This window comes from Acanthopagrus latus, chromosome 18 (genome assembly GCF_904848185.1).
Source record: "Acanthopagrus latus isolate v.2019 chromosome 18, fAcaLat1.1, whole genome shotgun sequence".
In the NCBI taxonomy this organism is placed as follows: Eukaryota; Metazoa; Chordata; class Actinopteri; order Spariformes; family Sparidae; genus Acanthopagrus; species Acanthopagrus latus.
This window is the reverse complement of record NC_051056.1, coordinates 24,344,095-24,358,334: the sequence shown is the minus strand read 5'-3', so window position 1 is coordinate 24,358,334 and position 14,240 is coordinate 24,344,095. Positions and strand designations below refer to the sequence as shown.

Genomic DNA, 14,240 nt, shown 5'->3' with positions numbered 1-14,240 from the left:
CTGTGTCCCCAGTCCAGACTAGAGAAGGGAGCCAGCAGGCTTACATGGTGCTCCCTTATGCATGAGCAGCCATGTTCACACCTCAGTATGGCTGTCAAATCTACCATCCCCTACCCGCACGGCACACACTGACACCCCTTCAGCAGGACCGGACGGACCTAGCTGCCAGAGGATGAAGGGAGAGTGTGGGAGGAAGAAAGAGTGTGAGAGAAAGGATGTACAGCAGGATCCAAGGACACCAGCACATCCAGGTTTTCTATATCAAACAACAACCAGCCCCCAGGAGGAGCAGCAAGCCAAGAACACCCCCATGGACTACCTTGTTCATTTATTTGAATCAGATGCAGTGTTTCTGGCAGCTATCCTTCCTCTGTGTGCTCTGCAAAAAAATGCCATCTACAAGTGTAACAGCGGCTTTCCAGATATGCAATCCTGCAAACACCCTAATATAACATGAGATGCAATGTAGGACCGGAAAAAGCAATTATGTGTAAAGGGCTGCGCAGACAAAACATAAAATGCAAGCAAGGAACAATTTACAAACCAAATTAGCCTTGAGTCAAAGGACGTGCAGAGAGCTCTGGCTTGTAATTCAGGGTAACAGGTCAGACAGTCAACAGTATAAGTTGGCTGACTTCCATTAGTGCCAATCTTTCACCTGTGTCCATCACTATGGGATTGATTATGTACAAAGTCACAGGGCTATCGGATAAATAAAGACTTATTTTCTCACAGGCTAACAGGGCTTTTCCACATACATGTGCTGGCTCGCCTTGACTCAGCACGGCAGGGAATTGCATTTCCACAACACTAACTCATGACGCAACTGTCTTGAATAATGGTCAACGAAGTACCTGTAAATACTCTTCCTGGCTGCAGCATTGTCAAAGAAGAGCTGCTAACAAAGTTCCCCCAAGCTCCACATGTGTTATACAATTCATTTTCTACAAATTCTTTAAAAGAAAAGCCCCCCGTTATTTAGTTATTCAAAAGCTTTCGCTATGAAGCAGCAAAATTTGGAAGCGGTTGCTCTTGAAACAGATGAAATCTAACATAATGAAACTATACAATAAAGGTAGATATCGTCATCACAGGCTGGCAAGTGGTCGAGGCACCACCCAACCCCGCTTGGAGGGGTGGCAGGCATGCTTTGACCCGACACCGGAGAGGGTCCATCCCAGACATGGCTCGCCTCAACTTGGCATAGTTAAACTAGTAACAGAAAGTCAAATCAGCTCGGCATGGTTTGAGTTGATGTAGCTAAAAGTGCCACTCAACATGCCCCACTACATAAGCAAGCTCTGGGTCTCAGAAATGAGAGACCCAAAAAGTAATGTTGGAACCAACACACATAACTCATACTGAATAAAATGAGATTCTATATAAAATGAGGAAGTAGTCAATGCCCTGGGGTCCTGAAGATAAAAAAAGAACTATTGAATGGCCATTGATTTAGTGGAGGATTCACTGTAAAATATAATGAGGGTCAGACTGTGGCGCCCACTTCATTTTTGAGCAGTTACGTGATCGCAAAGCTAAAATAGTGAGCGAGAGGCCGCACAAGAAATGCTAATGTAAGGAAAAATGGGAGTGATTGCATTATCTGTGCCTCATTGTCAAAGGTCAAAAGAAGCCGTTCAATGCCAACGATGTTAGCAAGTAAAGCAAAAGTGGCCAAGAGTCAAGTGCCAGTATGTCAATACCCAACAGTTGGTTCATCCTTGATGAAAAAGCAGCAGCTACAAAATGTGAATGGAGATCAATAAAGCAAACATCCAACGCTCAATTGAGCTGATTCTCATTGCTCAGTCAGAAATAATTGGTGCATTAGAGAATTGAGCGAGCCCGAAACTTTACATTAAATTATGCTCTAAATTGAATTATGCTCACATTGTGAAATGAGCACAGGGTGGGACGGGGGGGGAAAGGTGCATCAGTGAGAGCAGGGGGAATGTAAGACTGCATTCATCTACTGCCAAAGTCCCAATGATGACTCTGGTCTGATGACACTGCGTCCTGTCACACCATCTCACTATTCAGTGACTGTCCCGCTTTGTCACAATCTGCATGCTGTTATCTGAACAGACATTCTGGGCAACTACAAGGCCGTGCACATTGTAATCCATCACAACAGTAACTTTCTGACAGCACAATCCTTCTGAAACTTTGTAAAACTAACACTGTACCAGGGAGGTGTTCATTCAACCTGGTCATTTCTGGAGCTGTAGTCTGTGGTGCAGACTGCATTATAATTCTTTTACATGACGAGATGGAAAAACAACTAGTACAGGTTTATAATTGTAAAGTGATATTCACTGACTAATGCATTCAATTGTATCAAATTCATACAGCCATTCACTCATTGTTAACAGCCTAATGCTGTACATCACTTCAACCACAGTGCAATCCACCCTGTCAAATACAATCTTAGTTAACATAACCATGTTCAATATAATATGTCATGTTAAATAAAACATAGCTGCACAATTATTGGCTTATGTTCTTGACTGATGCATTAAATGTTTAGTGATTGTTCAACTGCTTGTTTTTACTCACAATATTGAAAAATACCAAATGAAATTTTCAGAGCCCACAGTGAAAACTTATTTGATTTGTTTGACCAAAAATCTGAAAACCCAACAAGAAAAGTGATATAAAATAATGAATAGCAGAAATTTCCGCATAAAGTTGTATGGGGTTGAGGAATCGATTCTCAGAAGATCGAAGCAGAAAAAGGCACTGCTCGAAAAATCACACAAGAACAAAACAGCACAACGTTAGACATAGTCCTTCTTCACTGGCATAAACATGTTGCAATTCATGGTCTGAGAGTCTAAAAGAGGGCATACAGTAAATAGCTCTGGCTCTCAGGTCTACTCTGGACTACAATGTGTATTCGAACGCTCCCATCTTTAGTTGCTGTTGAGGTTTGAAGCATGGCTCCCACAGCTGACTCCAGATTGTGATGTGATGCACGATTAGTGGGCATGATCATTTTTGCAAAGCAATTTTCATTTTCACCAGAAAAAAAAAAATTATAATAATTCAAATGATTGTGATGATGTGACATCTGTTGAAGGGTCTGTACCAAGCGAACATGCTTTCTTAAATCTGAAGAACAAGAATTGTAAGCCAGGGCATCTGTGCTGCATTACAGTACTCAGTTACAATGCTCTTCGGTCACATTTTGTCTTTATTCAAGACTGCAGCTTCTGCACCTGGGATATAGCAATTGACAATATTTCAATTTCAGTAATTGTCTGATTGATTTGTGCAAACCTGATGTCAAATAAGTTACTCTGACAAGCATCTCAACAGCAAATAATTATGAAACCGTGATGAATAGTGGAAAAAGGGCTTGTGGCAGGAGGTGTGACAAAAGCACGGCGAGTATTATCACCCCGACACAAATAGATATTGTGATCAAACCGAAACGATGCTGTGTTTTTCCGTAGAGAAACAGTAAGCCAGAAATAAATAAATAAAATACAGTGGACTGACCTTTGTTCAGATCAGCCTGCTGCTGCAGTTTTGTAACTTGGATACACTGGGAGAAAAAAGCTCATTCAGTAAGGAATGCAGAGCTGTGCCATTAAGCCTCAAAAAAATCCACTTAGAAAATCTACTTAAACACATTTAATGAGGTGTGAGGTGGCTGTGTGAAGAAGAGAGAGCACTGGGGACCTATGCTTGTACTTCTTTATGTCCTGCCCATGTACTAATAACACTGCACTACACTGCACTGAGAATGACAGATCCCTTGTTAAGTCCATGTTCCCGTTTGACCTTTGCATCCATTTCATACAATCCTCTGGGTAAGAAAAAAGGAACCAGGCGGCAAACTGTTTAATTTCTATATTACATGAGAAGCGTGGGCTGTGTGTGTGTGTGTGTGTATGTGTATGTGTGACAGAGAGTGGTTCAGTCCGTTATCATATTCAAAAACTTAACAACATCTGCCCCAGCTGCATCTTATCTCTCCTATCAGGTTTTATGATGCTGCTCTCAGCTTAAGTGGATTCATCACAGGTCAACCTTATCTGCTTCTTCACACAGAACCTATTAGCAGTTTTTCCCTCTCACAACATAAAGTGGAGAAACAGGAGAAACTGTAGCAGTGAAAGTCCCGAGAGAAGATCTATGACAGAATAAATGTCGGCTTAGACGTCGGATGATATTCTGAGAGTAATGGAATGAATAAATGCCTAACCTCCGGTACACTGTTTCGAGAAATGTTGATGACAACAGTAAAAACGGCCTAACTGCAACATAAAGTTGCTATGATGACAAGCTGAATAGAGGTGAGTGATGAATGTTTGAACGCGCGGGGAGAGATGCATGCGTTGAGTCAATGCTGTTAGTCACTGCAGTACTCTATCTGGCATTCGCCTCTCTTTCATTCTCTCCATCTTTCTTGTCAGCCCACTTGCCTGTCCTCTTCCAGCACGCTCACTCTGTCTCACTAATTGTAACTCTCTCAGTTTTGATTACACATCCAAGTGCTCATTGCCGAGGCTGCGGAGAATAATCAGAGGCTACCATTATCTTTTGAAGAAAATATAGCACAGAGACACATTAATGTCAAACCAAAACTAAACGTTTGTCACTACAATGACTGTAAGAAGTTCTCACCTCTTTGTTGCTTTTCCTGAGACACAAACAAGTTCTTAATAAAGCCATTTCACATGTGCTAATTTGTCTAATTTCAGCATAAAAGATGCTTTGTTTTAAGTATGTGTAATGGATATGAAATACATATTTTAACAATAAATAGTAATACTTAATATATTTTTAATCACAAAAACCTCAATTCATATAATATACCCAGCATACTCCATACATTAACTTCATACTGTGTCACTGGAAAAGATGTTCAGCATTTCCCATGGCACCTTACACAGCACCTTTAGCCTAGAATTAAACAGCTCTAATCTAGGGTAAGACATACGCAAACATAAGAGAATGACTACAATGGTGCTTAATATCGTCACATGTGGGCAGTGATGTGAGACACACAGGACTCAGTTTGTAGTCAGTTTTAGGGGGCGCCCAAGACGACGTCTTTGCTGTAATTCAGCTGGTCAATGTTCACCAAAGCTGAACTGCACAAGAAGCCACAATGAGTATCTGCTTCACCACCAGATGCGCATGTTTTATTTGTGGGCATAGAGCAGAAGTAAACGGTAGCCAAATAATCATCAATTTTGATTTTGTGTATGTGTTACCATAGCCTTACTCTTCACAGTCTTCCAGTAACTGTTACCAGGTTGCCGTTGGTAACCATTTTTAGAAGTTGGCAACCATTTCTTGGCCTTTGGGTGCCATGAGTTGTAACCGCAATTAACACAAAAAACAGCACAGCAAACAGGAAAATATGTACCCCAAAGTGAATATGCTTTGCATTAGTGATACTATCATTATACTGAATTATACTGCAAAGCATGTACAACATACACCTCGATAACTGACACATCGAGCTCACTCGTTTAAGGTAGCACATACCGCAGAACCACAGGACTTAACAAACATTGGCGCTTAAACCAACACGAGCTGGTCGCTCAACTACATACCGAGGTGGAGGCTGCAAATCATTCAAATTCTGTTACATTTCAAAATATTAAGCAACCGTATTTTCAGCTTTGGCTACCAAAAGGTAACTGCAGCCCTGCAACCACTTTTAAAAGTTGGTATGGATCCCTGCTCTATTTATTTACTTTATTAAATATCTAAGAAATACAATTAACATAGTTTCTGGGGTCGACCAAGCAGCTCACCTGATAGACCACATACCACGTATCATGGCTGAGTCCTTACCGCAGCGACCTGGGTTCAATTCCAACATGGAACACCCGCTCTTTCCCCTGCCTTTCCTGTCTCTCTTCAGTTATCACCATCATAATAAAAGCAGAAATGCCATAAACAATAGTTCTTTTGGGTTGGGTGGCTACAGGGATTATTCATACTTTGAGGCTACCAAATCAAGGAATCGAATCTATAATAGAAGTTACCTCCATCACGGATTCACCAACACTTGACATAGTCTACAGACCCCATATCAGAGGCCACAATCTCCGCTGTCCGCTGCCACAGTGATGAATAGCCCCACTGGGTAATAATAGTCCAACTTGAACTGAGGGCTGATCCTAAGGAGCTGTTGTGGATAGGCAAAGGCTCATTGTTCCACTAGCATCCCTGCAGCTGTTCGAGACACAGAGCGTACTGTACCACAGGCTGGTACTGGCCTACATTACACTGTGTCCCTCGACAATGGGGAGGAGGGGAAACTCATCTAGACCTCGCACTGGGAGCTGCTTTCTCAATCATTTGGTCGCCTCAAAAAGCCACAGACAGATATTATAACACAACATCGTCAACTGACAACAACAAAATGCCAAAAAACATGAACATCTTATTACTAGATAACAGGTGGCCTTGACAAAAAGCTACAGCACAGTACAAGTTACGCAAATCATTTGTAGGAAGACCTGTATACAGTCTATATCAGCTAGTGTTTCACATGGCAGAACGTCATCAAAAAAAATAGACATCTCAACAGGAAATGCATCAAGTCACACCATGCTGACAAAGGTCTGTGGTCATTTGTGGTTTTGAGACACGCTGTTCCTCAAAACAAAAAAAGACTACATAGAAGACAAGGACGAAGCCTAAACTTGGCACAACAACCCTGGGAGCAAGTTTCACATTCACTCGCCAAGTTATCTTTTAACACGGTTTACAGTCTGAAAGCATTCATTTACTGAGGCTTTCTTTGTTTTTTTAGATGACATGTTACTCCACCTTCTACTTAGGGTTAGGGCTGAACTTTGTTCTTATAACTACCATCCTCTCGACAGTTCAACTCAGCTAAGTCCTGGAGGGAATGACAAAACAGAATAGGGCTCTTATTGAGACAGCTTCCACACTTCTAAGACCAGGACAACGGAACACGTTTTCCAGTGGCAGCCTAGTCACACATTAATCTATAATTAAAGTTCATTTAAAGTAGTGTAGACATAAATGGAGTATGGTTTTTCCAGCCAAGTGCACACACCCTCTGTACTCTGTTTCTGTGTCTGTGTGTGTGACAAATCACCAGATTCAGCTACTTAGATGAAGGCGCTCGATCCAGCTGCTTTTTTCTATGTAGCCTATGACTTAACTTAACTGCACTACAACGGCTTTCATTCCCACCAGCATGTTTGGCAGAGAGCCATGCAATACCAACAAAAAGGCATTACAGACCTCCTAATGCTGACAGGCTTTAAAAATCTCCATCTCAGCTACAGCCCTACTGATGACATTATCTTTAATAATGTACCCTGCCACAAAGGCTGTAATTGCTATTCAATTAATTATCCTTAGATGTTGTATAGGAGGGCAATGAGACTAATGACAAAAATCAATGTGGCTCTTTCCTCCCCCGCCTCAGAGGGCATGGTTGATTTGGGGTTGGATTTTCTCACCAAGCGTTTCCTCCCACTGAACTGTGACCACTTTTAAAAGACTCATTTTTCTCCCTGTGACTGAGAAATAGTGCCTGCCTCCCTTGGAGTTTTCCGCGGAGATAATAATTGTAGGCTGTTGCTTAACCTGGGTGTTCACGCGAGCGAATATGTCGGTGGGGGCATGTTCACACGTCTTCCAGCGCTCGCTAAATCCTTACATGGACCTCATTCCTCTTCTCTCCGTGACAGAGAGAGCGCTATCGTTTCAGGTGACAATGAAAAACTGGGATGACGAAAAACATCACAGATGCTGCCTTTCTACTTCTCTCTCGGTGCTCAGACAGAGTGAGACACAGACAAAAATAAATAAAAAATCATCCCCGCACACATCTCAGCATTCTTTCCACATCTCACTGCGAATGCTCTCTGGGTAATGCTAGAGCTGGAGCATGGCACAGAAAATCTCCGGATGAGCCTTTATACATATATGGATGATGAGGATGCATTTTGAGTGCCGCTAGCCTGGCGAGGATACGTGGGTCAGGCAAGGGAGGAGCGATGTGAGGAGAATTCAAAATAAATGAAGCAACCTGAATTATTTAGTGGTACAAACTGAGAATTCAACCTAGCTTTTAAAAGGAAAAGTGGAAAATTGCCACAAAAAGCCATCCACCGCCCCCTTGTATCCATCGTGACCCGCCCACTCCTATGTTAACCACTACAGGAAGCCTGAAAGAGTCTGTCCATTAGGGGGAGAAAGAGATGGAGAGGTGCAAAGAGGCTACAGGTCCACCCCCCTGCTTTCACTCCAGCTTCTTGGGTTTGAGTCACGCAGGGCTTTCCGTACTCCCCCACTCTATTTCATCAGCCCGCTATCCCACAGCCCGCTGTTTATTCCCTCACACTGCCTCCCTCCCTCCCTCTGCACACTAAATATATTTATTATCCTGCTGTGTGTTGCAGATGAGCTCCATTGGCTGGGTTTCCATTACTGGGCAGAATGCAGGAGACCAGACGGAAAGAGAGAGGAAGCGAGGAAGAGAAAGAAATCAGAATAAGCAATTCTGTTCGCCAGCCAGTTCGCGGGGCAAGACTAATGGCGGCAACACTGAGCACGGCTCTAATCAATACACATCTCTCCTAATCAAACAGAGCCGATAAATCAAATGGCCCCGCATGCCTTGTATGGACTGTGGCCTTCAGATGCACTCTTACCCCAATCCCAAAAGTGACGACTCTCTCCGAGGACTCTTGTGTCTCATCAGTTAATAAAAAGCCTCTCATATGTTCCCAACAGGTGCTACGAGCGGCTCACAGACGTGGATATAAAAACATCACTGACCTGAATGCAAAATACCAAATACATTTGGAGAATTCTGAAGCACAGTAGATAATGCAGCAACATCAAAATACAGCAATGGAAAAAAAGCATGAGCTACACTTGGCGTAACTGAACGCTTATAATGCTTGAAATTAGACTCATTTTCCTAACACTTCCAGGTCAGATGGAAGTACTGTATTGTACTGCAGCAGGTTAAAAAAAACATCCTGTTTTATAGCTGAGCAGAACATTAGCTTCCCCTGGGAAGACTGATGACAGATAAAAAGACTTCAAAAATATATTTAACCTTGTGTGTTTAAATTAGCAAAAGATGTTCGCACAAAATCACCTTAATGTGCAGGTGTGCGTAGTCTGTGTGCATGTCCGTTGTGAGAGTTTGTGTATACATCATCTCAGACCTGCCAGTTCTCTTAGCTGACCCGAGAAACAGGTTTACAGAGCCCTGGGGCTTCCAAATGCATTTCATGTGCAATCATTCACACACAACAACACCTCCTGCCAGGTGAATGTCTGCTGACTATTGCCCGGGTCACAGACAAGTAGAGACTGATCTGGGACTGGCAGGCCGAGGTGTATCAGCTTACAGAAGGAAGAGTGAGGGGACAGGGAGAGAGGAGGCAGAAGGGTGAGCAGGGAAACCCCACTGAGAAAGAGGGGGACCACAGTGGTGCTGCACCCTGAGCACACTTACACTTCAAAGCTGCATCAGGCCACAAGAAAAACACTCACAACACCAAAGGAGACGTTCTACATTATGCAAATGAATTGTGCAAATGCCATGACATCAACGGAGTGATTATGAATCAAAATGAAAATCTGTAGGCCGGAATCTCCTCACAGTGCTTTGATTAGAGTACACTGTGACATATTTTAACATGCTACTGAGACTAAAGACATAACATTATTCAAGCATCTACAGCTTATGCCTAAAGAACCCCAAGAGGCTGCCATAAACATGCAATCTTTCTTTAATGTGTCTGATGCTAGATAAAAATGTACCTTGACGTAACACATTTAATATTAATTACAACCATAAGACAGTCAGGTTAATGTTACGTTTAAACTTACACAGAAGTTTTAAGACTTATAACCATGGGCATATAATGAGAACTGGATACAGTTTGAGAAATATTAATTCCTGTTAAAATCGCTCAGTTGCACATGAACACAGAAAACTTTAACACCCGGGTATAAAATTAGAAGAAGAGCCGCATAGCTCTCACGCTGTGGGCCCCATGGAGTGTGTACACAGTTGTCGTGCATAGCCTTCGTCCACAACCCTTATGCACAGTCTGGCTGCACAAATTCTCATTCGGTCCTAGGTGGAAAAAAAAACCACTCCAGCTTATTTTTATGTTTTTAAACCAATCTCAGTCATCTTGGGCAGCATTTAAATGAGGATGGAGTGGCGATGCTCCTGCAAAATAGTGTCAAGGGAAACTTGTTTTGCACGTGGGGGGAGGTGATGTTAACAACTGCTACACCGTTTCTGCCCGTGCTGTTAGCAAACAGGTGTCTAGAGTAACTTGCCAGTTTCAGGGTGTAGTTTGCTGGCTCCGAGGTTGTTGTTGTTTCTTGTAGCAATGGCGGGTTTGGAAAACAGTACACGCACAAAGTGGAGGGGGATAGATGCCCAACGACATACATTTTACCAACATTTGACATGCCGCTCATCCTGAGGGGCTTGCAGATTATGCTTGAAGTACTTATTATTTCTTTAGGTGTCCAGCCACTAACGATTATGTTTTTTATCATCAATGAATCTGCCGATTATTTTCTCAATAAATCTTTAGGTATACAAAATTTTGAAAAAACAGTTTTCAGTTTACTGTTACATAACAAGCAGCAAATCCTCACAATTAAGACGATAGAAGTAGAGAGTGTCTGGCATTTTTGCCTAGAAAGGAATTAATCGAGTGAATGACTGATTGTTCTGTTTTTGAATAATCTAAAACACAAAGCGTTTCTGTTTTCTGTCAGCATAACCACTTCCTGCCTTTGTGCACAGGGTATGAGCACCTGTCGAGCTTCTAACCTAGTACGGACATATCTCTGCTCCCGAGCAGGAAGTGTGTGTGGTCCAGCATTACAACAGAGTCAAAATAAAAATCAGGGACTTCACATGTGTGATTTTACACAAGCTAGTGAGTAGGAGGAGGCCTACTAGTTACCATGGTGCAAAAAAAAAAAAAAAAAAAAAAAAAAGATAGTAAGGTGCTGCCTGGGTGATGGTGTTGTCATGTGTTGGTGCTGTTTCTCCTTGCAGTCGAGGCAGCAGGGGCTCCCACAATGAATACTATCACATTTCCGCCAGGCTCCACCTCTCACAGATCATACTGCTGCCTTCAAGAGCTTGAACGAACATCAAAGGCAGCTGTGTGATTTTGCATTCCTGTCAGAGCATTACAACCTCTGGAGCGTCCCCCCTCTGATGAAAAGCCCAGCCCCACTCGTTCCCACAGCCATCTTTAATGATTTTCCAAAGACACACTCCGGGTTTAGTGGCACAGTGCACCACAGTGGAAGAGTCAAGTGAGACCCCCCCCTCCTCCTCGATCTTTTCTCGCTCTTCATGATGCACGTGTACCTCCCGTGGGCAAGTGGAGGGTGGTGTGAATCAGGAGGCAAAAAGCCAGAGCCCGAGATAACGGCAATGTGTGCATCAATGACAGTGTGGCTGGCTGCTCTGCACAAAATATTATTTACAGCTCACACTGAAGAGAAATTACAGGAGCAATCTTCTCCAGAAGCAGGAAAATCAGCTGACCTGGCAACACTTTGAGAGGGGCCAGGAGGAGGGTCAGGCACTATAATTATTATATTGCTTCCCCTTATTCACTGTCGGTATCTATACTGCTCACATAGCCTGTGGGGGATTCAACCCACTGGTGACAACAGGTTACTGGTGCATAAGAGGATGATAAAGAGGCAGTAAAGGCAGGTTAGCATTTATAAACCCAGCCTTGCAGACAGTTACTCCACTTTCAACTAGCCCACTCATGACTGATTAATGTATTAGAGGGGCAGTGAAACCAATGGATGGACTTTAAAAGGGTAAGCATTAAATTGACCAATCGTGAAATATGATGTCAAAGCAGTTCATGCTGGCAGAATACCAACTTTTTAAAATTGAACCAAATCCAGAAGCTGAATACAAAGAAACATTAGAACAAGGTGGTACGGATGAGCTGAGTGAAAGGAAATAGTTCAACCAAATATTTTAACAAGTCAAAAAGTCATTTTTCAAGCCAGAAATGTAAAAACTTGTAATGTTTCAAGCTGATTAAATGTAAGAATTTGCTGCTGATAGTAAATGAAGAGTTAAGTTTTGGATAGAAGATTTCACTTTGAGCTCTGGGAACTTGTGATGGGCATTTTTCACAATTTTAGACATTTCATAAACTCATTGATTACTTAATTAATTGTGTAATTGATCGTTAGGTGCAGCACTATTGCAACACAGAGGGGCGAGTGTCATCAGAAACAGCGATTATGCATCCACAGGATGGCTGCGTAAGGACTATCATCATTCATGTATCTGTTAAAATATAGCAGACAATATCCAACGAAGGTCCTGCAAGTTTTCAAATGTCTTATTTTGTCCAAGAAATAGTCCAAAACCTAAATATATTCCATTTTAAACGAAATAAAGACACAAGAAAAACTGCAAATCCTCAAATCTCATCAACTATACCTAGGGATATATGTTGCATTTTGGCTTATTTGGCTGTAAATTTTGTTGTTGATTGATTCTCTGTCAATGAATCGATCAGTGCTGAAGGTTACACAGGGAGAGACATGTATATCTTGGTGCAGGTCTTTGTGCCTTTAAATAGGATGAATATTTTTAGCATCTGGGACCCCCAGAGAACAGCAGCCCATCTCCCCCTGAGACAGGTAGATGGTGTTTTCCACACATAGGCGTGAGACAGTTTTTCCCTCCATGTTTGATGAGACGCTTCTGTTATGGAGGTGGTGACGGTACAAGGCGGAAGAAAAGAGGGGGAAAAAAGTGTCATTTAATCGCTCTGACTCTCGCTAACACCACCAACTCACATCTGTCGTGACTTCCTGGTTGGAGAGAACTTGCCTAACTAGCTGTTAGCAAAACTGGTCCGACTTCCAGCGGGCATGAAGCGAGACCACAGCTGTTGTTGTGTTGTCAGGCAGCTTGAAGTAACAGTTAGTTGTAAGCTAAAGGGGGGTGGGGGGTGCACTTTCTCACGCGTTTTACAAGGGGAGAAAAAAAAATGGCAACATGAAAATGTACTGGAAATGTCAGCTTATGTTGTTTCAACGGCAGAATCACGGCGGTTAAAAAAACGTTAGCAGGAGCAGCGGGGAGTCATAAGCTAACGATTGTGTGTGTGGTGGTGATGCCAGGCGTACATACCAAACGGTTGAGTCTTCTCCGTAGCATCTTCGTGTTTATCTTCTTGGATTTTTTTTTTTTTTTTTTTTTTCTTGGCAACACCGATGAACTCTTCTGATTCAACAGACGCCTCCGGGCTCTGCTTCAGCTTCTCCGGGGGGGGATAACTTCACATGTATGTTAGTTTACCTGTTAGCTCCTTTAGCTATCTGTTCTCTACTCTAACGTTAGTTCTAGCTATATGAAATGCCGCAGCGACGCTACATCGTTTCCATTTTGTTTGATTTCGGTATCTTCGCACCATTCGCATTCTCACCCCCCTGAATATTTTCCGCGTTGCGGTGTACTAGTCGCGCTTCCCTCTGCTCAAGGCTGAGACAGTCCCTGACATTTCGCTCCGTGCCCTGTTGCTTAGACTCGTACAAATCATTTGTCGCTCTCGGCTCTGCCTCCACGTTGACTCGGAAACTGCCACTGACACACTGAGAGAACTTCCCTTCCCTTCTTCTGTCTGCTCTGCACGGGTCGCCTCACCTCCCTGTCAAACAATTTTTTTTTTTTTTTTTTTTTTACTCCAGCAAACCCCGCAGCAACCCACAAACGTTCCCACGTTCACAAGCTCCACCCGGCGAAGGTGCGGCGACTTGCGCTCAAACTGAATTCTGGGTAATGTAGTCTGGATGGGTTTTCTTTTCCGAATTGGAGGCTGTCCTGTTTTCCTGCATGTTCTGTTGGAGGAGATTAGCATGAGAGAGGTGACAGTGTGTGATTACACTCCGGGGATCATTGAGCAGTGAGTAGAAGCCTCATATGAGTTTCTTGCTGTGGATTTCCCCCCAGTGACAGCCAGTCTCTCATCATACAATGATGGATAATAAGCTTATGGTGGATATTATACAAATATCTCAGCACCACTCTAATGCAGCTGTTACTGGAGGAAAAAAAATATATAGGCCACAACAGCTAATCCTTCATGAATAACTTATTCAAAATTATATTAAATTGAAATACAAACAGGCTGTAGCTGGTGGAAACGTTACTATAATTATTCCCCAACATATATTTTCTACAAAATTAGCAG

The 14,240-nt window shown here is 42.7% G+C and overlaps 1 protein-coding gene across 7 annotated transcripts in view; it reads right to left on the bottom strand.

The window, feature by feature from the left end:
* atp11c (ATPase phospholipid transporting 11C) overlaps positions 1-13,925 on the bottom strand; it is a 46,023-nt gene extending 32,098 nt beyond the window's left edge. For 3 of the 7 annotated variants that reach the window (XM_037076801.1, XM_037076798.1, XM_037076799.1), the window contains exon 1: positions 13,181-13,924. In XM_037076801.1, the coding sequence (XP_036932696.1) occupies positions 13,181-13,207 (27 nt within the window). In that variant the 5' untranslated portion in view covers positions 13,208-13,924. Of the gene's footprint in view, positions 1-13,180 lie in introns of all 7 variants that reach the window. The other 4 variants (XM_037076800.1, XM_037076796.1, XM_037076802.1 and 1 more) reach the window with 4 other exon arrangements.
* Between the last annotated feature and the right edge of the window lie 315 nt (positions 13,926-14,240).